The 25364-nt window shown below is 38.5% G+C and overlaps 1 protein-coding gene across 2 annotated transcripts in view; it reads right to left on the reverse strand.

Annotated features, from left to right (window-relative positions):
* Positions 1-5588: 5588 nt before the first annotated feature.
* Positions 5589-25364, reverse strand: part of LOC127420542 (excitatory amino acid transporter 5-like) — an 86690-nt gene continuing 66914 nt past the window's right edge. Inside the window, exons 8-12 of one of the 2 annotated variants that reach the window (XM_051662909.1) lie at positions 16508-16702; positions 9982-10116; positions 9685-9788; positions 6948-6949; positions 5589-5852 (exon numbers count right to left, since the gene is read on the reverse strand). In XM_051662909.1, coding sequence (XP_051518869.1) covers positions 5589-5852; positions 6948-6949; positions 9685-9788; positions 9982-10116; positions 16508-16702 — 700 coding nt within the window. The remainder of the gene's footprint in view (positions 5853-6947; positions 6950-9684; positions 9789-9981; positions 10117-16507; positions 16703-25364) is intronic. The other variant, XM_051662908.1, reaches the window with a different exon arrangement.

Here is a 25364-nt window from a genome sequence, read left to right on the forward strand (position 1 = left end):
TTTCAAATCAAAGTTTGTAATGTTGTGATTCACCTCAGTGATGGTAGTCAAAATTCAACAACTTTGGGGGCGGGTTGAAGCGGGCTTCGCCCAGGGTGCCATACAAGCTAGAACCGCCACTGCTTAGAACACTTTTATAAAGAATTTTATGAAATCCCTATGGAAGAAATGAATGGGAAAAACAATTCTGGACCCTTCCGGAGGTCTAAGCACAGTATGACCTGCAGGGCCGCGGTTGCAATGCATTGGCCAAGCATTCATGTCTGTGTTTGCATACTTGCATAGAGTATGGTTTGGGCCTAAATGTCAGGTGTGAGAAGAGGTAATGCAAACTGGAAAGTTTGAATACTTGTTCACATGTTAAACTTTGTTGTTATGCCTTAATGTTTAATATCTGACGCTGTTCTTCTGCTAATAAGGCAAAGACTTCAAACAGGGCATTTTAAACGAAATGTGCTGCGTGAGTGTGCTAATTAAAGTTTCTTTGCACAGCAAAGTGAATAGTATTATTTTGACAGACTACAGCTTAATTTAGCACACATTCCTAAAGTTGCATGATAGATTACAGGCCAGCACCTTTTACCTTAATAGAATAGTTCAGCCAAAAATATAAATTCTGTCATAATTTCCTTGTGCCAAACTTGTTTGATTTTTTCTTCAGAGGGTAAATTCATTGAACAATTATTTAAATTTGAGTCTTTTTCACACACAAAATTATTGTATGACTTAAAAAGACTTGGCATTTAGCACATGAGTATTTGGACTACTAATATGATGCTCTTATGGTGCATTATTGTCTTTTTTTAAAGCTTGACAACTGTGGTCACCATCCACTTTATTGTATGGAAATTAGCTGTGTGAATATCATGTTTAAAATCTCATCTTGGGTTCCACAGAGGACAGAAAATCATACAGGTTTGGAACAACATTAGTAAACAGTGACACGTGTCATTTTTGGCTGATCTGTTCCTTTAAGTGGTATCCTTGGTGCTTATTGATTTAATTATAGAAATAATTTGCCGTTCACCCAAATTTGCCCTCTGGCTCAGAGATGCTTGCAAACAAGCTAAGCAGATCTCAGTGCTAATGATGTCACAGAATAAATATGAGGGTTCGTTGTCATCATGGTTAATTAATGAGAAAGGAGAAGAGAATGTTCAATAACATAATATCACAATCAACCAAGAATATCTGATATTCACACCTCATTCAAGACAGCTCAGTTTACTTTACAATGTTTTACATGGTCTTAAACAGACAAAAAAGCAAATCTAAGATATACAATTATATAAAATTAAAAACACACCGCAGAGAGTACACAACTATTTTGTATTTACAATTCAAAATTACTCCTCAAAATTCATACTTTTTTACAATGTTGCAAAGGACACATCACAATTATGTTCATCTGAACGGGGTTCCCACACCTTTTGACAATTTCTGTGATTTTCCAATTGTTTATTATTCCTGGATAAGGATTTTTAAATACAGTGGGTATCGAATGTCACCAACCTCTTTCAAAATATTCACCTTTTGTTGCCTTACAGCCTAAAATGAAAGCATATACAATTATGGGTTTTCTCATAAAGACCCGATTTGTGGTGAAACAACTGTCATTTTTGGCAGATCTATTCCTTTAAGTGGTACCCTTAGTCCTTCTTGATTTAATTATAGAAATAATGTGCTGTTCACCCAAATTTGATCCCAGTGTTGCACACACTGACCACTCTTTGCCGTAAAGGCCTGAAGCTCCTTCAATGATGCCAGTTTGGAGGTACGGCCTGATCTATGCAGGGTCTGGGTGTTGCCATACACCTTCCACTTCCTAATAATGCTCTTTATTGTGTTAAAAAGAGAGACAAAGCCTTTGAAATTTGTTTACATCCATCCCCTGACTTGTGCCTTTCCACAACTTTATCTCATATATATATTGAAAGGACCTATACACACAAAACTACTAAAAGAGGTGTTTCCTGTAATCTCAGAACCTCTTCTCAATATTATTAATTATTTGCTATCTTAAAGACATGTCCCCATAACTTTCAAGCTGGCAGCTATCAAACCCCTTATTGAGAAACCACAGCTTGACCCTGGAGAGTTGGCAAATTATAGACCAGCTCTCTGTTCCTGCCTTCGACACCATAGATCACAAAATTCTCTTGGATATGCTTGAGAATTATTTTGGCATTTGTGGACAAGCATTTGCATGGTTTAGGTCCTATTTATTCAGCTGCTACCACTTTTTTTTTTTTTTTTGTCAGATCAAGTAAGTATGGAGTGCCACAGGGTTCAGTGTTCGGTCCTCTGCTTTTCTCCTTGTATATGCTACAATTGATCACAGATGGAAGCAAATTCGCTTGATTTGTGATCTAGAAGATGGTTTGTTATACCTCTGCAAGTTTGCCCTTGCAATTCTAAAGGCCTTTGCACACCAAAATCCTGAACCAGCAGTGAGGATGTGTTTTTAATTTGCATCAAATGGCTTAAAAAATTAAACATCTTTTCTCATATGGGTTTATGTAAATGGTCTTGCTGTATCATTGCCTTGTGTCACCAGTCCGACTCGACCTGCCCCGAGCAGAATTTGAACTGGCGATCCCTGGCATGGGAGTCGAATGCACTAGCAAGGAGGCTTTAAAGCCATGACCTCTAGCCTCAGTTGCTAGTGTATCTCCCAAGGCATGGTGAGGTTTACACACTGCACAGTTATCAGGTACCAGCTGGCTACCGTTACACTCAACCCTCTAAACATCACTTCCATCTGGGTCATGGCACCACTGTTACCGGTCCTACTTGACCCGCCCTGAGCGGGATTCGAACAGGCAATCCCCGGCATGGGAGTCGGACTCACTAGCAAGGAGGCTATAAAGCCATGGTCTCTAGACTCGGTCGCTAGTGCATCTCTTAAGGCCAGAAGAGTGAGGTTTACACACTGTACAGCTATCACGTACCAGCTGGTTATCGTTACACTTGAATCCCTTTTAAAAACACAACTCTCTGATCTTAAGTGAATTGTCTTCATTATGTATTCCATATTGCTGCCTTTTTTGCCTTTGCATTGAATCTTACACAAGTTCTCTTATATCTAGAATATAATATATGTTGCAGCATCTTTGCCTTTGTATCACTTTTTTCATAAATAACTTTACAGATCTTGAGTGTTTTTCTTGACCAAATATTAATAACATTAATACTATGCTGTGACTTGCAGTGCACTCTGTGTGACTTTGTATACCAAAACTTGGTGGTCTCTCCGCAAAATTATGTAATTGTTATTGCTGTTTTCGTTTACAGCTGTGCTGTCATTAGCTGTATTAAAGTATCTAAAAATGGGTCAGACTGAAAATGTTTGTTCTGTGTTTAGATGTTGTCACGTTTAATTTGTAACATGCAGGATTATGTGCAAATGTATAACGCAAGTAGATGTACATGGCAAAAAGAACCGATCAGTATTGTTCCAATTGACAACATTTGTTTTAACATACATTATGTGTATGCATTACGCATGCAGTGATTTTAAATTAATATGCATAGCACAAGTATATACAGTATGCTTCGCAGTGGCATATAATATAACATGTTTTAATCGCTGATATTTTTTTTACACTCGATTCTTTCTAATCACTCCTCAAACTGTATATACATGATAATACTGTCAGTCAGCTTGTCCAGCAGGTGAACTGAAATTTGTGTATGTTCGAATGTTTGCTTTCTCGTTGAGCAAATCAACAACTCGTCATCGCTGCTGCAACTTACATAGACATATACGTTTTCTTTTTTGATTTGTTCGTTAGAGTATTCGTTTCACATTCTTGCATCACCTTTGGTGTGCAAAAGACTTAAGGGCCCTCTTCACTTTTCCAAATAGGGTATTTTAGGTTTATTATTATTATTTTTTTTATAAATAACAAATAATTTTGACTTTGTTCTTTTTACTTGGATATTGTGAGTTAATGTGTGTAAATAAAGCTGGAAAAGTCTAATTGTATATGCTTGCATTTTTGGCTGCAAGGCAACAAAAGCTGAATTTTTTGAAAGGGGGTGGTTCCTTTCTTTACCCACTGTATCATTTTATAGAGACTGCACTTCTAAAGAGCAATTTATTGCCAATGATATGCTTTAGAGATGAACATAACTAACATAACAAAAATTGTCGCTATATAAATTGGCTCAATGCACAAGACGGCGCCTGTGAGCTTCAGCGATACTAGTTTGTGCATGCTTTCGGTTGTATGAGCACTCAATGAAAATGAATGAGATCAGGTCACACTGTCAGCAGGGCTGTATTGACGTTTGCTTAGTTGTTTTTGCTGTGAGGGGAGACTTCCACAGGAGACTTGTTAGATACTTGGCTGAGACTAGCTTGAGTGTGTTTACAAGTAAAAAAAAAAAAAAGAGGAGAGTGGTCTTTCAGCAACAGGAGATAACATCATCTTCATATTGTTGCGTACCTCTGCCCACAGCGATGAGCTGACCAACGGTATCAAGAAATATTGTTAAAATTGTGGGTAACTTTACACTGAGTTTCTATATGTTGGCATTAGTTAATGCAATAGCAAATGTAAAATAACAATGAAAAATATTTTTACAGAATTTATTAATCTTGTTTAATGTTCATTTCTACAAATACAAATATATTTTTAACATTTCAAGCTGTATAAATTAACATTAGGTAATATATTATGAACGAACAGTAACAATAAACAATAGTATATTTAAATAAAACATTAACCTAGATAAATGCTGTAAAAATAATTTTTCATTGTTAGTCCATTATACTGAATGCATTAACCAATGTTAATAAATTGACCCTTATTTTGAAGTATTATCAAATAGTGAATATAGTTGCTATCTTACCTTCATAGTCATCAATGTAACTTCATTCAAACATTTTAAATCCCTTTTCCCATTTACTAAATGGTGATGATATTTGGTAGATTCCGTAAACACTCTCCTTAAATGCAATTTTCAGCAGTCTCTGGACCAGTGCCCGGCGGAACCGGAAGTGGCTATTTTCACACTCACTAAACTGCAAATCAAACATGGCAGTCAAATGCAACTAGCCAATTTTACTTTGACTTCTTAAGATGAGAAAATGTCCTGATTTTTCCAGGTTTTTATGACCATGGGAACCCTAAAGGTTTTACTCCACAAAGAAAGCTATACTCTTAATGCCATGAATCTATCACCATCTGATAATGATCTACAAAAATGTGGTCGTTTTGTCATTGACCTGGTTTCTGCTCCAATTACAGTGTTATCTAAAGCACTGAATGGGTCAACAGAAATGTTCTGCCAATGATTGGTATTACTGGGGCAGTGGCCCATATGTTCAGGCGCACACCATGTGTTATCTCATGAACATCACAATATCAAGTGAATGTGCACTGTGCAGAAATAAAAAAAAAAAATTAAAAAAAAAAAGTAAACCGAAAAATATGTTGTCCAAATTACAAGAACAAATAATACACGTCCAGCAATCCATTCCATAGTAAGTGGATGCTTTTTTTTTTTCATACTCCTTCATGTTCATAAGTTTTCAGTCTACTTGCTGACTGTCCTGAATGAAGTCCTGAATGGTATTGATGCTATACGTTCGTCTCGAGACCATTCATATCGACAGCACAATGGTCCTTGTCACTGTGTTTAAGGTGGCGAGGAGGTACAGGGGGCTTTTTCTGCTCTGGAGGTAGCAGACGCACACCTTCTTCCAGCTGCATGAGGCGGGCCACATCTGGAGGGATGTGCTCAGTTTTTCCCCCTTGTGGAGGAGGCTGGAAACTACCGTTATTTTGTTGACAGTTCGGCAAGGCCTGGTTGTTCATGGGCTTTGTTTCACAGATGAGAGGAACCTAATGAGATAGAGATATTAGGGTCATTGTAAGGTAGTTAATTATGATTACTAACCCTAAGTCTTATCAGAAAAACTCTACAGTACTTCAGTCCCACCACAGTCAGTTTGGAATTTATATAATTGTAATTTGAATAGCAAGTTCATGTAGTTTCAGTGTTCCTTGTAAAAAATAAAAAGAAAGAAAGAAAGAAAGAAAAAAAACATTGCAATTGGGGGGGGGGGGGGAAACATTATTAATCCATGGCATTTATTTTTCAAAACAGTTTTGTGCCAACTCTGTTACATTCAAAATGTTTTGGAGTTGAATGTTATGGGGTTGAAGCTGTATGACTGACCGACCGACGAACAAACTAAACACTCTGTTCAATTAAAAGGAATACCAAAGAACACCCAAATTGTATACAATTTATAAATTAAAATTTATATTGGCCAAAACAATTTTTTACACTGAATTGTTTGGGGTTTCATACATGTTGTATTGTTTAAATAATGATGAAAAGCCATTAAAAAGCCTATAATAGGTTCCCATTTTGAGTATAATAGGAACCTGTTAACCTTGTTTTGCAATTGCTGGAGACAGGTCAAAAGAGACAGCAATGTTGAAGCTGCTTGTAAGATGAGGATCTACTGTGGGGAATGAAGTCCAGCCTATGCTTTGCTGGTACACATCATCTTTTGTTTTATATTATGTTTTGTATTCTAATTATAATTTTACTTAAAAATTATAAACCAATTAACACACTGACATAATAAACTAATTATTGTGTCAACACAATGTTTTTTGGTAGGTGGGAATGGGCATATGCTGCATAGGCTGGGGTCATTCTCCACACTTGGCCTACAACCAATCAAATCACTCAACTGTAAGGGTTTTGGATAGTATAAAGTTTAAGTTTAACCAATGACATGACTTTTGAGGAAAGTCAATAGCCGCATTACCACTATCGGGCTAGTGCGAGCCAGTGCTATCAACTGGTCAGCCAGGGCCAATAGCCGTGGACCTCAAGCCGCAAGAACAAAATCAATCTGCACTCCCACCAACGTTGCCTAAAACTCACCCTTAATACGCCGCCGTGGTGCCAACATCACACACCCCTGCCCGTTTTCACAAGGGCAAGAGGGAAGCTCAAGGTAAGGTATCAGATTCTGGAGCCTAGCTAGCCCTTGAAATGAATATGGTGGAGACTGAAGCTGCTGCTTGTTTGCTTATTTTGGTCTTTGCTTGGTGGGAAGCGAGACCTGACTCATCGAAACTCTGCCTTTGACATTGACCCCGCCTCAATCCCCAGTTGGCCTTCTTTGGCCCAAGGGTAATCGGTAGGGGTGTAACGGTTTATCGTGGCATGAGACATCACAGTTAAAAAATGTGACAATGCGCATCGTGGAGATGGGATAGTTTTTAATTATTTTTTACAATTATTTTAGTATCTGTTCTATTCAATACGCACAACGTCCTAAGCCTACATAATGCTAGCATACAAATGGAAATCACTTCATTGCAAACAAAGAGCTCTAAAATACGACTGCACACTAGCAGCCACAGGTGTTGTACATGAGTTCGGCTGAAACTGCGAATACTGAAAGTGGAACTTGGAACATGAGAGGGACATGCCTTTTCAGCACGAGGGATCAAATGTCCGTTAGAAGTGCGAGAGAGATCTGCTCTGACTGTGCAGACGTTTAATGACAGTGCCATATAATCTACTATACAGCATATAACGCTGAATATTATGTATAATAATGCAATTAGGAAATTGAATCATAATGTCAAATGTCATGTCTGATTTGATTTCACCAGTAAATTATTATTGTTTAACTGGATAAGCATGCGCTTCTATTAAATATGTATTTTTGAAAATAATATTTAGATGTAATCAGAGACAATATTATTTTAGAAAAATAAAATTTTTATCAGTGACAGTGTGTAAGCAGCATATGTATCTCACATAATTCTGTATTTTCAGTAAGCAAAATTATTTATAGGTAATATTTTCATTTGGTGTCACCATTGCCCTGTTCTGGGCTGATTTTTAGTCCCAGTACATCTTTGATGGATCATTTAGCACTTTAAAGAACAGTAATTTTAGCTACATTTTAAAGGAAAGGAACTGCTTTTGCTTTGATATGTCTTTAAAGTTATACTAAAATAAAAACAAAAAATAAAAAAATCAATCTTTACTTTTCTTAAATCAGGCTTAAAGAATCGTGATCCGAACCAAACCGAACCGTGAGTTTAGAATTGTGAACCGAACCAAATCGTGAGATTAGTGAACAGTTACACCCTTAGTAATCGGCGGTCAAAAGGCGCTTGGCCATTGGCCTCGAAGAGGTACGATGAAGCACAAAGTGACAGTGGGAATGCAACAGGCCTTGGCATGAACTAGCATGCCCTCATTTGGGCCGATAGTGAAAACGTGGCAAATGAGTCCATGGCCCAAAAGCTGTCTGGTTTGGGGGGGATTTAAACTTCAAAGCAACTAATCCACTTTTACATGAATGACCAATATGGATAACAGAGTGGCACAAAGGTGTGAAACTTAAACGACCCGGTTAGGTGTAAAAATGTCCCCTGACTAAATCCTTGAGGGGATTACTTGCCATGGCAATTAAAGTATGCTAGTCCAGATACATCTCTTTTCACGCAGTGACATTTGTTTTGTGTGTCTTGAGGAAATGTGTGAATCAATGGAATAAGTTATTTAATGTGCTTGTTTTCTAAATAACAATTTTTTTTCACTAGCAACAACTAGAGTGTAAGGGTCAAGGAAATTACATGTCAAATTCATTACAGGTATATCCTTACGCAATGTTCTTATAAGACACTGACAAGGACATGAACTATAGAAAAATATTATTCTGAGAGACAGTTTCCTTTCATAAGCAATAAATGCAAATCAGAGATGACTGGACATGCAACTTGTAATTTTGAATACCTTTATTGAAATTTACTAAGCCATTGTGTGTGTGTGTGTGTGTGTGTGTGTGTGTGTGTGTGTGCTCTATAGAAAAAAATGTCCATTCTAGAAAGAACGTCTTTTCTAAATGGAATATCTTAATTCTTCTTTTGATATGGTTACATTTCCAGGTGTACATGATGTTCAATATGGTTTTGGTGGTGTTTGGCATAATGACATTACAGTTACACTACCATAAAACTCAAAAACCCTGTTTCAATCTGGAATTAAGATCCGATCACATGTGGTCAGCCGAGATGCATTCCTATTTCACCTGGTTTTAACATGCATCTCAAATGTTTATTCTTGCTACATACAAAAAACATGAAAGATTGGCTCTCGACCATTTTCATGCTTTACTGGCACCATTTGCAAAGGAAAAAAATAATAAAAACATCGATAATAATAAAAACAGCAGGTAGAGAGATGTGGGTGAGGTGAAAATAATAAAGACAGTGGGTAGGGAGAACACTGAGATGTCTCCTGCTACCCAAAACTTGCTCTCCTCTTTCAACAAACATGAAAGAACGGCTCGTGCTCATTTTGCTATTTGCAAAAGGAAACATTTAAGAAAAACTGATTAAAATAATAAAGACAGTCTTCTGCTTCCTAATACCTTGCCCTCCTCTTGCGCTCTCTCTCTATTTCATTTGGTGTGGCTCATTGTCTTTTACACATCGTAACAGTGCGCACACATGAAGTAATACCAAGTGGAAACGGGACTATGTGATCCGATCACAAAACATTATGAACCCCATTTCCACCTGTATTTTGCACTGACCACTTGTGATATGATTACTAAAAACACATCTTAATACCATGTGGAAACGGGGTTAAAGATTTTCAATTAAATACACATCTGGCAAACTGACTAACTCACCCCATCTCCTTCTTTGATAAAGTCTTTTCTGCAGATATGCGCCATGATTCCCGTAGCCAGAGCATCTCCCATCACATTGACCATGGTGCGAAATCTGTCTCTGAAAAGAGGTGAGGAAAACCAGACATCATGTTAAACTGTAACTTCACAATCCTTTCACGAAAGCAAAATTAAACGCTTAGACATTTGGCATTGAAATTTTCATAGAAATTGCAAGAATTGAGTCTATGCACCTTCGAGCATTATGTTGTCCTCAGTAAAACCAATAATATACAGAATGTGTCAATACTTACAAGGCCCAATCTACAGCAATAATGAGAGTAATGTCATCAGTGGGAAGTCCGACAGATGTCAACACTATTACCATAGTGACCAGGCCAGCCTGTGGGATTCCGGCAGCACCAATGCTTGCTGCTGTCGCTGTAATACTGGAAAACAAGATACACAAATCATTAAACAGCAAACAAAACATTATGAAGGACTATCATCTCTTGCTCAGTATTACCCCTATTTTAGTTTCTCTGCACTGCTTACCGATTCGTTACAAAATGAATTTTAAAGATTACTTTTTGTTTTCAAAGAGGGATTAGCACATTCTTATCTCTCTGATCTATTGGCTGTTCACCATCCTGTGAGATTGCTTAGATCCTCTGACCAGAGACTTTTGACTGTTCCCAGGTCTAGACTGAAACTGACAGGAGACCGTGCTTTTGCGGTAGTTGCGCCCAAGCTCTGGAACAGCCTACCTGTTTTTATTAGAACTGCCTCAACAATTTACGATTTCAAATCAAAGTTAAAAACTCATCTCTTTTCTCTAGCTTAGCAGTCACCAAATAGCGGACCGCGGTCCGAGTCCGGACCCAGGCTTGGCTCCATCCAGACCATGAGACATCATGACTGTTTCCCTATTTTATCGTTTCAACAATTTGTAATTGCACAACGTATCAACACATGCAGCTGTACACGGCACAAGCACTCAGAGGCGCGGACAGCGCTGATCGTTCAGCGCTTTTTCCTTTAATAGCACCGAACGGGCTTCATTTAAATGCTTTCCCGCTTTGCGCGCTTGTCCTCTCTCCCCCGCAATAGATGCGAGACGCCGCATGAGATGCAGTTATTTTGACAACAGGAGCGGAGACACAGTGAGCAGCAATATACTGTAGATGGATACTGGCATCTCTAGTACAGTTGTAACAGTATTTTTAAGCTGCTCTGTTGTGATGTAAATTGTTTGATGTTAGTCAATTTTCACTTTAGGTAAAATATAAAAATGGACCATTCAGACTTTTACATTTTCTAAAATTTCTCTCAGTGGACACCCTTGAACCCCCATACATCTTTTCTCAGTCAAAAGGTCATGTCCCATACATAGGTATCTGAATGTAAAAAAAGAAAAAAACAATTTCTGAAATAAAATATTCAGACACAAAAACTGGACTGCTGTCATTCAGCTTCAAAATGAACAGTGCCCTTAACTAATGAACTTTATGAAATATTCTAATCCTTTGGTAAAAGGTCCATAAGACCCCAGTACTTTGGCTGTCTCTGGGCCTCCAATGCCTCATCCTTGCCCAGGGACTATTTTGACTGTTTAGGATTTAATTTTTAATTTTTATGGTTATTTGAGTTTTCTATATGGTTATCTGAGTTGGCTTTATGGTTATCTGAGTTGTTTTTATGATTATCCGAGTTGGCTTTATGGTTCTATTTAGTTGGCTATATGGTTCTTTGAATTGGTTATATGCTTCTTTGAGATGGCTATATGGTTCTTTGAGTTGAGTATGGCTATATACATTCATCGACCACTTTATTAGGTATCTAATCAGCCAATCGTGTGGCAGCAGTGCAATGCATAAAATCATGCAGATATGGGTCAGGACCTTCAGTTACTGTTCACATCAACCATCAGAATGGAGAGAAAATGTGATCTCAGTGATTTCGATAGTGGCATGATTTTGCTTCCAGACGGGCTGGTTTGAGTATTTCTGTAACTGCTGATCTCCTGGAATTTTCATGTACAACATTCCCTAAAGTTTACTCAGAATGGTGCCAAAAACAAAAACATCCAGTGAGCAGCAGTTATGCGGACAGAAACACCTTGTTGATTACATCATGCTGGCGCCGCGGATGGCTGCCTCAGTGTGGAGCACTCCTATCGTTTTGTTGTTTTTGTTTGTTTGTCCTGTGTTTAGTAATCTTTTTCCAGTCAGTTTTACCAGAGACGAACTGCTGAACATTCGACAGCATATACCAGACAATTTTTTCCCAGTTTTTGAATATTCAGATGTTTTGCTGGACATTTTAGTTGGAGGCGCAGCTCTGCTGTTCAAGAGACGCAGGTGAGAGAGAAGAGCAGACACGCTGTTCAGGCTCCGTCAGCGTGGATCACTTAGCGAATCTCTGCTCTCTTCCTAACAAAACGGACGAACTACATCTCCTGACCCGCACAAACAAGGACTTTTCTACCTCTGCTGCCTTGTGCTTCACAGAAACCTGGCTGAGTGAAGTCATTTCAGACAGCGCGTTACATCTGCTGGGCTTCCAGCTATTCAGAGCGGATCGCATCGCAGAGTTAACGGGGAAAACGAGAGGCGGTGGAACATGCTTTTACATCAATGAAAGTTGGTGTACAGATGTAACAACATTAAAGAAGATGTGCTGTCCTAATTTGGAAGCGCTCTTTATTAACTGTAAGCCTTTCTACTCACCGCGGGAGTTTTCCTGGTTTATTCTGGTGAGTGATTACATCGCGCCAAACACCTGTTTGAATGCCGCGCTGCAACAGCTGGCTGATCAAATCACGGAACAACAATACCTGGACTCAGTTATTATTATTCTTGGGGATTTTAACAAAGCAAACCTCACACGTGAACTCCCCAAATACAGACAGCACATTACATGCTCCACCAGAGACAGAAATATACTGGATCATTGCTACACAACAATAAAGGATACATATCGCTCTGTCCCCAGAGCAGCTTTGGGACTATCTGATCACTGTATGGTTCATCTTCTTCCAACCTACAGACAGAAACTAAAATCTGCTAAGCCTGTAGTAAGGACTGTAAAGCAATGGACCCATGAAGCAGAACTGGAACTACAAGCCTGCTTTGACTGCACTGATTGGAGGTTTTTTTAGGCTGCAGACACCAATCTGGATGAGCTCACAGATACTGTTACATCATATATCAGTTTCTGTGAGGATATGTGCATCCCTACTAGGACTTATTTAACATTTAACAACGACAAACCATGGTTTACAGCAGAGCTCAGGCAGCTTTGTCAGGCCAAAGAGGATGCTTAAAGGTGTGGAGATAAAGTCTTGTACAATCAAGCCAGGAACACACTGAACAAGGAAATCAGAGTGGCTAAAAGAAGATACGCTGAGAAGCTGAAAAACAATTTTTCAGCTAACGACCCTAAATTAGTGTGGAGTGGCATGAAACAACTTACAAATTACAGGACTCGTACCCCCAATGCTGTGGTGGACCAACAACTGGCTGATGACCTGAATGTGTTCTACTATAGATTTGAGAGGCCCATTCGCACACCCCACACCCCCTCTGACCTTCACTTCACACAAACACCAACACCTCCTGCAACCCCCTCCTCTCCCCTCTTGCTACTCAACCTTCACTTAAGATCTGTGAAGATGATGTGTGCCGTGTCTTTTGGAAACAAAAGATAAGGAAAGCTTCAGGCCTAGATGGTGTTTCACCTGCATGTCTTCGATCCTGTGCTAACCAGCTGGCCCCCATATTCACACTGATTTTTCAATAGATCACTGGAGCAGTGTGAAGTCCCATGCTTCTTCAAACACTCAATCATCATTCATGTCTCAAAGAAACCCAAAATCACAGGACTTAATGACTACAGACTTGTCGCCCTGATGTCTGTGGTCATGAAGTCATTTGAGAGACTGGTGTTGGCTCACCTGAAGGACATCACTGGACCCTTTCTAGATCCCCTTCAATTTGCTTATCGAGCAAACAGGTCTGTGGATGATGCAGTCAACTTGGGATTGCAGCATATCCTGCAACATCTGGAAAGACCAGGGACATATGCAAGGATGCTTTTTGTGGACTTCAGTTCGGCTTTCAACACCATCATCCCAGCTATTCTCCGGACTAAATTACACCAACTCTCTGTTCCCATGTCTATCTGTCAGTGGATTACCAGCTTTCTGATGGAGAGGGAGCAGCTTGTGAGACAGGGGAAATTCCCTTCTAGCAACTGTACAATCAGTACTGGTGCCCCCCAGGGATGTGTGCTCTCCCCACTACTCTTCTCCCCTTACACCAAAGACTGCATCACCAAGGACCCCTCTGTCAAGCTCCTGAAGTTTGCAGATGACACCACTGTCATTGGCCTCATCCGAGATGATGATGAGTCTGCATACAGAAGGGAGGTTAAACAGCTGGCTGTCTGATGCTGTCAAAACAACCTTAAGCTGAACACGCTCAAAACGGTGGTGATGATTGTGGACTTTAGGAGGAACACCCCAACACTGTCCCCCCCTCACCATTCTAAACAGCACTGTGGCAGCAGTGGAGTCATTCAGGTTCCTGGGCACTACCATCTCACAGGACCTGAAGTGGGAGGCCCACATTGACTCCATTGCAAAAAAGGCCCAGCAGAGGTTGTACTTCCTTCGCTAGTTGAGGAAGTTCAACCTACCACAGGTGCTGCTGATACAGTTCTACTCAGCAGTCATTGAGCCTGTCCTCTGCACTTCAAAATCTGTCTGGTTTGGTTCAGCTACGAAATCGGATATCAGAAGACTACAAAGGAAAGTTCGGACTGCTGAGAGGATTATTGGTTGCCCCTGCCCTCCTTTCAAGAACTATACACTTCCAGAGTGAGGAAAAAGGCTGGAAAAATCACTCTGGACCCCACTCACCCAGCCCACTACCTTTTTGAACTGTTGCCTTCTGGCCGATGCTTCAGAGCTCTGAGCACCAGAACCGTCAGGCACAGGAGCAGTTTTTTTTCCCTCAGGCTATCCTTCACATGAACAGTTAAAACTGCCCCACTGAGCAATAATGAATGTGCAATACACAGCTTAGTCTTTTTATATTATCCAATACATCCAACCTCTTCTGCCATTACATTCCCTTGTACTGTATATAACCGATTTGCACTACATATGTGTATGTGTGTATGTATGTATGTGTGTGTCTGTGTGTGTGTGTATATATATATATATATATATACACACACACACACAGGAATGTAATGGCAGAAGAGGTTGGATGTGTTGGATAATATAAAAAGACTATATACTATATATATATATATATATAATGTTTATTGTGTATTCTATATATATATACTTTATTTTCTTTTCAATATTTATTTTTTATTCAATGTTTAATTATTTTTTAAAGTCTTGTTGCTGTTTTGTATTGTTGTGTACTGGAAGCTCCTGTCACCAAGACAAATTCCTTGTATGTGTAAGCATACTTGGCAATAAAGCTCATTCTGATTCTGATTCTGATGAGAGAGGTCAACAGAGAATGGCCAGACTGGATCAAGCTGACAGAAAGGCTACGGTAACTCAGATAGCCCCTCTGTACAATTGTAGAGATCAGAATAGCATCTCAGAATGGACAACTCGTCGAACCTTGAGGCGGCTGGGCTACAACAGCAGAAGACCACGTCGGGTTCCACTTCTGTCAGCCAAGAACAGAAAGCTGAGGCCCAAGGTTTGACATGTTGTGCATTCTTAGATGCTATTCTGCTCACTACAATTGTGCAGAGTGGACAATTGATCTGAGTTCCCGTAGCCTTACTGTAAGCTCCAACCTGTCTGGCCATTCTCCGTTGACCTCTCTCATCAACAAGGCGTTTCCATCTGCAGAACTGCCGCTCACTGGATGTTTTTTGCTTTTGGTACCATTCTGAGTAAATTCTAGAGACTGTTCAGCGTGAAAATCCCAGCAGATCATCAGTTATGGAAATACTCAAACCAGCCTGTCTGGCACCAAAAATCACGCCAGGGGCGAAATCACTGAGATAATTTTTTTTTTCCCCATTCTGATGTTCGGTGTGAACATTAACTGAAGCTCCTGACCCATATCTGCATGATTTTATGCACTGCACTGCTGCAACAAGATTGGCTGATTAGATAATTGCATGAATTAAAAGGTGTACAAGTGTTCTTAATAAAGTGCTCAGTGAGTGTATTTTATAAAGTACATGTGCAAACATTCAGCAGAAAACATGATTTTTCCCCTTTACAATCTAATCTATGTGTCATTGATTTATGTATTTGGGAAAATATGTTACATATAGGAAAACATGAATTATTGTAGTATTTTGAAATGTATGTTGCATATACGTACAAATATGTGACGTACTTTTTTTATATCAGTAAAAATCCATACATGAACATGCATATTATATACTGTATGTGTTTTACATGTATTGCCATATATCAGATTCCTATATTTTCTCTTCTACAAACACACTGATTACACAACATTTATTATGTTACGAAGGGGCTGGTTTACCCCTGCTTACCCTTCAGTTAATGTTAATTTCCCTTTAGAATGTTAATAAGTTGTGTGACTATGCTAAGGCTTCTTTTATACAGGATTTTACAGATTCAAAAACACAGGGCTTTTAACATCTGATCACAAAAAAAAGGATATAGAATATTAGATCATTATCTAATAGAAAAATGTTCCTTGTTTATAATGGAAATGTTTCCATTAAGGTTTTTTTTTTTTTAGATGCATGTAGATTTTTAGACAGACAGACAGATAGATAGATAATATGTTTATTACAAACTCAATTGTAAACATTTACATTTAATACCTGATTGTGATGATTTGGCCGAAGTCAAGCTCGTAGTTGTTGACCTGTGCGATAAAAATGGCCGCAACAGCCTCATAGAGTGCGGTGCCATCCATGTTGATGGTGGCCCCCACAGGAAGCACGAAGCGAATGATTCGCCGGTCTATGTGGTTGTTCTCCAGCAAGCACTTGAAGGTGATAGGCAGTGTGGCTGAACTGCAAATTAAAGAGAAATTAAATGTTAAAGTGGTCATGAGGTGCTATTTTTTTAATAATTTTATTATCTTCCCTGAGGTCCACTGATAATCTTATGAAAGTTTATTTGCACCAAAACAATTTAGTAATATATGATCTTTTTCCACCCTGTCTCTGTCTGTCTGAAATGCTCGGTTTTGGCGTAAGCACCTCCTTAAAACACATTTCATCTGAATATATTAAACTGTTCATTTCAAGCACAACTGTTATCACTCAGCACCATAAACTATCAAACAGTCATGACATTTGAAATATTTATGAATTAAATGGTTTACTTAAGTTTTTGAAGTGTTATTAACTGCCCCTTCTTCAATAACACTTCCTTTGCAAATCTTGAATCGTGTATTGTATGTTTACAAACAATTCATGCTGACATAAAAAATAAATAAAAATAAAACAAATGCACATGTATAGTCCAAAGCATGGTGAAATTATGCACATGCATACTGAAGGCGCACTGAGGTGCACATTGGTGTAAACACACTGAAACGGTTGAAGACGTCCATCGTCAAAGACGTCCTATGTTTACATACACAGCGATTAAAAATAGCGCAGATGGGTGAAAGAACGCATCCATTATGCCTTTGTGCTCAAATAAACAAGAGGCAGCAGCTGAATGAAAGAGAATTGCTTCTCCATTTCAGAGTTGTAACTTGACAACACGTCTTTTAGAAGTGGCACGAGATATGTATCAAGCGGTCAAAGAGTCTGTCTAGTGCATTAATATTTTCAAAAATAATCCAAAATAGTCCAGATGGGTCCCCTTAGGTGTTATGTTAGGAACAGTTAGCCACACAAGGCCTACTCTCTTGACTTGAATTGCTTGCCAGTGGGCGGGGCCAAGGGTTCAATGACGCATGTTGTGGGATGTGTAAATACAAATGAGCAATGTGTCATGACACCACAAACAGACAGATTTCAAAATGAGACTTTTCAGCAGGGTGGCAACTATAAATGCTCTTTTAAGACAGGGGAGGAAGTTTTAAGTTCTGAAACTTACAATATGTTTTTTATAGTACAGTTACCTCTTATATGTCTAAATATTTAGGAAAATTTGATTCTCCAATTTCATGACTCCTTTAAAACTCACTTCAGTGCTGATTCTGAAAAGAGAATAATGCTTTTATTCAGGCACCATATATATTATTCACAGTCTATTTGCAATTTGGAACATGAGACAGCTATGTTTGTTATTTCTGGGATAGACAGTCCATTTTTTCCGATACACTTCAGTATATTTGGGTATGGAGATTTTGAATGATGTTTGGGTGAGCTATCTCTATATAACCACTTCACCACTGCAAAGGACATTCTATTTATGTGCAAATCACTATCATGAGATACAACTACAGCAAGAAAGAAAATCTTTAAAAGTTATGAATAAATTACAAATGAGTGGCACACATGATGGGCTCTATTTTCGTGAGTGCGCAAAGCGCAGCGCTAGGGCCGTGCAAAACGCCTTATTCAATTTTCGTGAGAGCGCTAATTCTCAGTGCAATTTTTTTGCAACTTTGCAGCACAAAGCACAAGTGAGTATGGGTGGGTTGTGTTTGCACCATCTGTGGGTGTATGCGCACAAACTGTGGGTGTATTGTATGTTAATGAACTGGTGCAATGCACAAGTTGCAATTTTTTTCTGAGAAATAGGTTATTGCGCTAAGACGTTTCAAAAGCATGTCTGTTTTCAGTGCGAAGCCTAAACTCAGTTCCTGCATTTGTAGTTTGGAGATTCCAGCAGCAGGTGGTAATAAATTTCATGTCCAAACTCTGAAAATTTAGTGGAACATCAAATTATTTCCATGATGATCACTGTTGTTGCCATTTTATGAAACAAATATTTATGAGATTTGTGTTATTACAATTTTTAGGTCATATACACTATATTGCCAAAAGTATTCGCTCACCCATCCAAATAATTGAATTCAGGTGTTCCAATCACTTCCATGGCCACAGGTGTATAAAATGAAGCACCTAGGCATGCAGACTGCTTCTACAAACATTTGTAAAAGAATGGGCCGCTCTCAGGAGCTCAGTGAATTCCAGCGTGGTACTGTGATAGGATGCCACCTGTGCAACAAGTCCAGTCGTGAAATTTCCTCGCTACTAAATATTCCACAGTCAACTGTCAGTGGTATTATAACAAAGTGGAAGCGATTGGGAATGACAGCAACTCAGCCACGAAGTGGTAGGCCACGTAAAATGACAGAGCGGGGTCAGCGGATGCTGAGGCGCATAGTGCGCAGGGGTCGCCAACTTTCTGCAGAGTCAATCGCTACAGACCTCCAAAGTTCATGTGGCCTTCAGATTAGCTCAAGAACAGTACGTAGAGAGCTTCATGGAATGGGTTTCCATGGCCGAGCAGCTGCATCCAAGCCATACATCACCAAGTGCAATGCAAAGCGTCGGATGCAGTGGTGTAAAGCACGCCGCCACTGGACTCTAGAGCAGTGGAGACACGTTCTCTGGAGTGACGAATCACGCTTCTCCATCTGGCAATCTGATGGACGAGTCTGGGTTTGGTGGTTGCCAGGAGAACGGTACTTGTCTGACTGCATTGTGCCAACTGTGAAGTTTGGTGGAGGGGGATTATGGTGTGGGGTTGTTTTTCAGGAGCTGGGCTTGGCCCCTTAGTTCCAGTGAAAGGAACTCTGAATGCTTCAGCATACCAAGAGATTTTGGACAATTCCATGCTCCCAACATTGTGGGAACAGTTTGGGGATGGCCCCTTCCTGTTCCAACATGACTGCGCACCAGTGCACAAAGCAAGGTCCATAAAGACATGAATGAGCGAGTTTGGTGTGGAAGAACTTGACTGGCCTGCACAGAGTCCTGACCTCAAATCGATAGAGCACCTTTGGGATGAATTAGAGCGAAGACTGCGAGGCAGGCCTTCTCGTCCAACATCAGTGTCTGACCTCACAAATGCGCTTCTGGAAGAATGGTCAAAAATTCCCATAAACACACTCCTAAACCTTGTGGAAAGCCTTCCCAGAAGAGTTGAAGCTGTTATAGCTAAAAAGGGTGGGCCGAGGTCATATTAAACCCTATGGATTAAGAATGGGATGTCACTTAAGTTCATATGCATCTAAAGGCAGATGAGCGAATACTTTTGGCAATATAGTGTATATATATATATATATATATATATATTTTTATTTTTTTTTTTCAATTATTTTAATTATGTTTGTATTGACATTTTTCCACCTGTTGTCGTAGAGTGATTTTGAAGTAACTGCAAAAGGGGCCGGTGGAAGAAGTTGGAGAGAGTAAAATGTTTGGATTTGGTATGATTTTTTTGACCACTTCATTATTTGGAGCATATATTCATGTCGTTTAAAGTGAAATTTGAATTTAGAAATATTTTTGGTTTAATTGTTTGGTGTTTCGATAAATGTTTTTCAATGAACATTTTTCAAAATCTCACAAAATCATTTCAAAGCAGCTTTACAGAAGAAAATACTGTAATGTCTGTAATCGAATAATTGGAGTTCTAAACTAAATTTCGGGAGTAGCACATTCATCTAATCTTGCTATGACCACTAGAGCAATGCTCGCAAACCTCTCTCCAGTAACAATTTTAAATAATGTTTAAGCCGAAACTGCTCCAGCCTGTTAACCTGTGCTACAGCTCCCAATGGCTGTATACAGTTTCTCTCCTCTTAACTATCATGTCAAAGCAGACCCTGTTGCCTTACGAGACTTCACCACAGAAACTAAATCACTGTATGGATATGTATAATTTTACTTTAAATTGATTTATCAATTTGTCAACTCTGCACTCCTCACAAAGCTCTGAGTAAACACGTCCAAACTGGATAATTTTGGCCTTGCATCTTGCTTTTCATTCTCAGAATTTGTAATTTGCTGAACGCATTACAAGAAATCAGTATAATGAAGCTGTTGTTACTTGTGTTGTTAGTTATATTTCAGCACAGTTGCACACATTAGTGTTTTGCACAAATGTTTTTCACATAGTCAATGTTAATTCAGTTCAATAAAGCAGCAAGTACTGTGTGGCAGGGCGGAGGGTGGTGCCGGGCCGTGATGCTGCACACCCAGCCCCTAATCAGGCTGATCAAGCCCGAGAGGGATAAAGGCGACCGGAGGTGGCAGTTCTAGAGAGAGAGCTACAGGCAGCTGCCCTGCATGTGTTTATGTTTGTGTCTTTTTGATTAAGTTTATTATTAAACTATTATTTATATTGTCAAGCCAGTTCTCGCCTCCTCCTTTCCACTGAACTTTGTTACATACTGTTGTATATTCCCGTTATCTCATTCTAATAAAATTACAGAACTAATTTAATTACTGACAATTATGTCTGGGTAATAATCTACTGAGCTTCAAACCATATGCATAAAGCTAAATAAATATCAGATAATAGATAATCATCTAAGTACTTTTGAGTTCAGGTGACTCCTTATTTAAAAGTAGAATTATCACTTACTATAATTAAAAATTATATACACTGGTGGACAAAAGTTTGAATAAAATAATGTACAGATGGAATAATGTACAGATTTTGCTGTTTGGAAGGAAACTGGTACTTTAATTCACCAAAGTGGCATTCAACTGATCACAAAGTATAGTCAGGACATTACTGATGTAAAAAACAGCACCATCACTATTTGAAAAAAGTCATTTTTGATCAAATCTAGACAGGCTCCATTTCCAGCAGCCATCACTCCAACACCTTATCCTTGAGTAATCATGATAAATTGCTAATTTTGTACTAGAAAATCACTTGCCATTATATCAAACACAGTTGAAAGCTATTTGGTTTGTTAAATGAAGCTTAACATTGTCTTTGTGTTTGTTTTTGAGTTGCCACAGTATGCAATAGACTGTAATGTCTTAAGGTCAATATTAGGTCAAAAATGGCAAAAAAAGAAACAGCTTTCTCTAGAAACTCATCAGTCAATCATTGTTTTGAGGAGTGAATGCTATACGATGCTTGAAATTGAACTGAAGATTTCATACAAAGATGTACACTACAGTCTTCAAAGACAAAGGACAACTGGCTCTAACAAGGACAGAAAGAGATGTGGAAGGCCAGATGTACAATTAAACAAGAGGATAAGTACATCAGAGTCTCTAGTTTGAGAAATAGACGCCTCACATGTCCTCAGCTGACAGCTTCATTGAATTCTACCTGCTCAACACCAGTTTCATGTACAACAGTAAAGAGAAGACTCAGGGTTGCAGGCCTTATGGGAAGAACTGCAAAGAAAAAGCCACTTTTGAAACAGAAAAACAAAAAGAAAAGGTTAGAGTGGGCAAAGAAACACAGACATTGGACAACAGATAATTGGAAAAGAGTGTTATGGATCTTAACCCCATTGAGCTTTTGTGGGATCAGCTAGACTGTAAGGTGCGTTAGAAGTGCCCGACAGCACAGCCACATCTATGCCAAGTGCTACATGAAGCGTGGGGTGAAATCTCACCTGAGTATTTGGACAAACTGACAGCTAGAATGTCAAGGATCTGCAAAGCTGTCATTGCTGCACGTAGAAGATCTTTTTTGATGAGAACACTTTAAAGTCGTTTAAGAAGTTCTGATTTTTTTTTTTTTCAAATTGTAATAGTAATTTTTCATGCTATTAATGTCCTCACTATACATTGTGATCAGTTGAATGCCATTTTGGTGAATAAAAGTACCAATTTCTTTCCATAAGAGCAAAATCTGTACATTATTCCAAACTTTTGGCCACCAGTGTATATATGCAGGGTTGAGAGGGTTACTTTTGAAATGTATTCCACTACAGATTACAGAATACATGCTGTAAAATGTAATTTGTAACATATTCTGTTAGATTACTCAAGGTCAGTAATGTATTCTAAATACTTTGGATTACTTCTTCAGCACTGGTAGATTTTTTCACATGTTTTGACTATAAAAACTCTGCCAGTACAGTAAGACAAAATACACATGTTAAAAATGCATTCTCTGAAAAACCTAAATATCTTATGCAGTGTAGTTTCTAAAACAAGATAAATCAATTGATCTAGTTTTAAGGATATTTGGATATTTTTGCAGGAAAACAATACAAAGATTATTATCAAGAATATGATTTTTGCCCTAATATCAAAGGTCTAACTAGCAAAAAGAAATTATTATCCAACGTGAATTTTCTTGATAAAAAAATATGAATGTGCCTGGTAACATGTGCATGTAAAATGGCTAGAAATAGCATTTTATCGTAGCGTAAAGCTGACAATTTACACAAGGTTTATTTCTATTTCTTCTGCTTCAAACTTACTTCAAACTTACTTCTCTGTCTGCTCGTATGAATGTAACACATCATAAGAAAGTGTTTCACCGCTGTTCAAATGCACTTTGGATCGCATCATTTATATGTATAAATGTCTTCCATCTGAAAGGACTAAATATTAAATGAAACAAATGACAATAAAATGCAAAGTAATCTCTTCAGTAATCAAAATACGTTTTGAATGTAACTGTATTCTTATTACCAGTTATTTAAATTGTAACTGTAGTGGAATACAGTTACATATATTTTGTATTTTAAATACGTATTCCCGTTACATGTATTCCGTTACTCACCAAACCTGTATATATGTTCAATGTAAAATATTCAGATTGTATATGTATGCACATATGTATCCTGATCACTTCACAGATTAACCACTTACTTTTTCTGGAGTATTTTCAAGTGTCTGTTGCCCCTTCCCAAGGCATCACATTTGATTATTTCTCCCTCTACATGTGTGATAGCAACTGTCTACTTTTAAGCACTGCAATACCTATTTGTGATGGGAAAATCATCAAAAGATTAATGATTAACTCACTTATTCAACACAGATTGGGTTGTTTTTAAGTTTAGAAGCTCAAATTTGCAATACACATAGGCGATACGACTAACTCTTAAACTTTTTCTTCACCATTTACTCACCCTCATGCCATCCCAGATGTATGACTTTCTTTCTATGCAGAACACAAACAATGATTTTTAGAAGAATATCTTAGCTCTGTAGGTCCATACAATGCAAGTGAATTATGATCAGACCTTTGAGCTCCAAAAAGCAGATAAAGTCAGCATAAACATAATCCATTAGACTCCAGTGGTTTAAGCCATGTCTTCTGAAGCGATCCAGTTGGTTTTATATAACTCCTTTTTCATTGTACATCTTGTCTCTAGGCACAATCATGATTTCAAGCTTGATTACACTTCCTAGTGCTTGATGCATGCACAGAGCAATTTTGCACTATATGAAGTGTAATCGAGCTTGAAATCATGATTGCAAAGGAGACTGCTGTTAAGATAGATGTGAAAAATAGATGTAGCTTTCATCGTGTTTTAGCTTTTTTCATGAAAAACCAACAGAATATGGAAACACCAGCACTGTATAAAGTATCCATTTGTCATACTTGAGTAAATATAAAGATACCTTCATGGAAATTGACTTAAGTTAAAGTAGCTCATGAGAAAACTAGCTTGAAATCCTGATCACCAAGAAGGCTGCTAATGTCAACATTTATAGTCGAAAAAGGAGTTATATTTTGGTCTATTCTCACCCAAAACCAATTGGATCCTTTCAGAAGACATTGGTGAAAAAACTGGAGTCTTATGGATTACTCTTATGCTGCATTTATGTGCTTTTTGAAAGTTCTGGCCATCATTCACTTACATTGAACTGACCTACATAACAGTGATATTCTTCTGAAATTATTTATTTTTTTTTTCTCTCTTTTGCTCTTTTCATTTGGGCCAATAAGCAACCACCCAGAACACCCTGGCAACTGCATAGCAATGTGCTGAAACACTGGCTGTGTCTCGTTTGGAAGGCTGCGTGCTAGGTAGGATGCGTCCTTTGAAGGCTGCAGTATACCGAGTGTCCTTCTTTAAACAAGCCTCCTTTAAATGAGACGACCTTCGTAGGACAAACGGAAACGGAACATAACATGGTTGCTATGACAGCACGCCACTCTTTAACAAGCGTGAGCGCATTGAGTGAGAAGGGAACAAAGTCCCTCTGGAAGGGAATGTATGAGGTACATTTTAGGAGAGTTATAATGATGTAAAGAGAAAAGAAAATAGATTTTACAGGTGTACTTTTAGTCTAATAGTTTATTTTAATTATATATTAATATAATTATACATATTACATACTCTACACCCATCTACTGAGGTACTTCAACTTGGGAATTAACATTACTTGCGTTTGAAAATCATATTTACGGTCAAATTGGCGTAATTATCATTTATTTTATTTTTTTTTGACATTTCCTTTGAAGCAAAGAATTGTGGGTTGTGAGTGCCCACGAAGGATACACCTCATGCATTTGAAGGCTGATGTGATGGGGTTGATGACAAATGTGACCTCCGGAGGATGCAGCCTTCCAAACGAGACACAGCCACAGTTAAAACAACTTATCAGCAGCAAAGCAACCACCTGACAACCACCTAGAACACCCTGTCAACTGCAGAGCAACGTAAAAAAACACAGAAAACAACTTAGCAACAGCATATTAACAAACTGGCAACCACATACTGTAGCAATGCGCAAAAACACACAACAGAGATCACCTTGACAACTGCATAGCATGCCCTAGCAACCATCCAGAAAACCCTAGTTACCACATAATGTAGCATAAATGTGC

Source organism: Myxocyprinus asiaticus, chromosome 29, assembly GCF_019703515.2.
Source record: "Myxocyprinus asiaticus isolate MX2 ecotype Aquarium Trade chromosome 29, UBuf_Myxa_2, whole genome shotgun sequence".
Lineage (NCBI taxonomy): Eukaryota > Metazoa > Chordata > Actinopteri > Cypriniformes > Catostomidae > Myxocyprinus > Myxocyprinus asiaticus.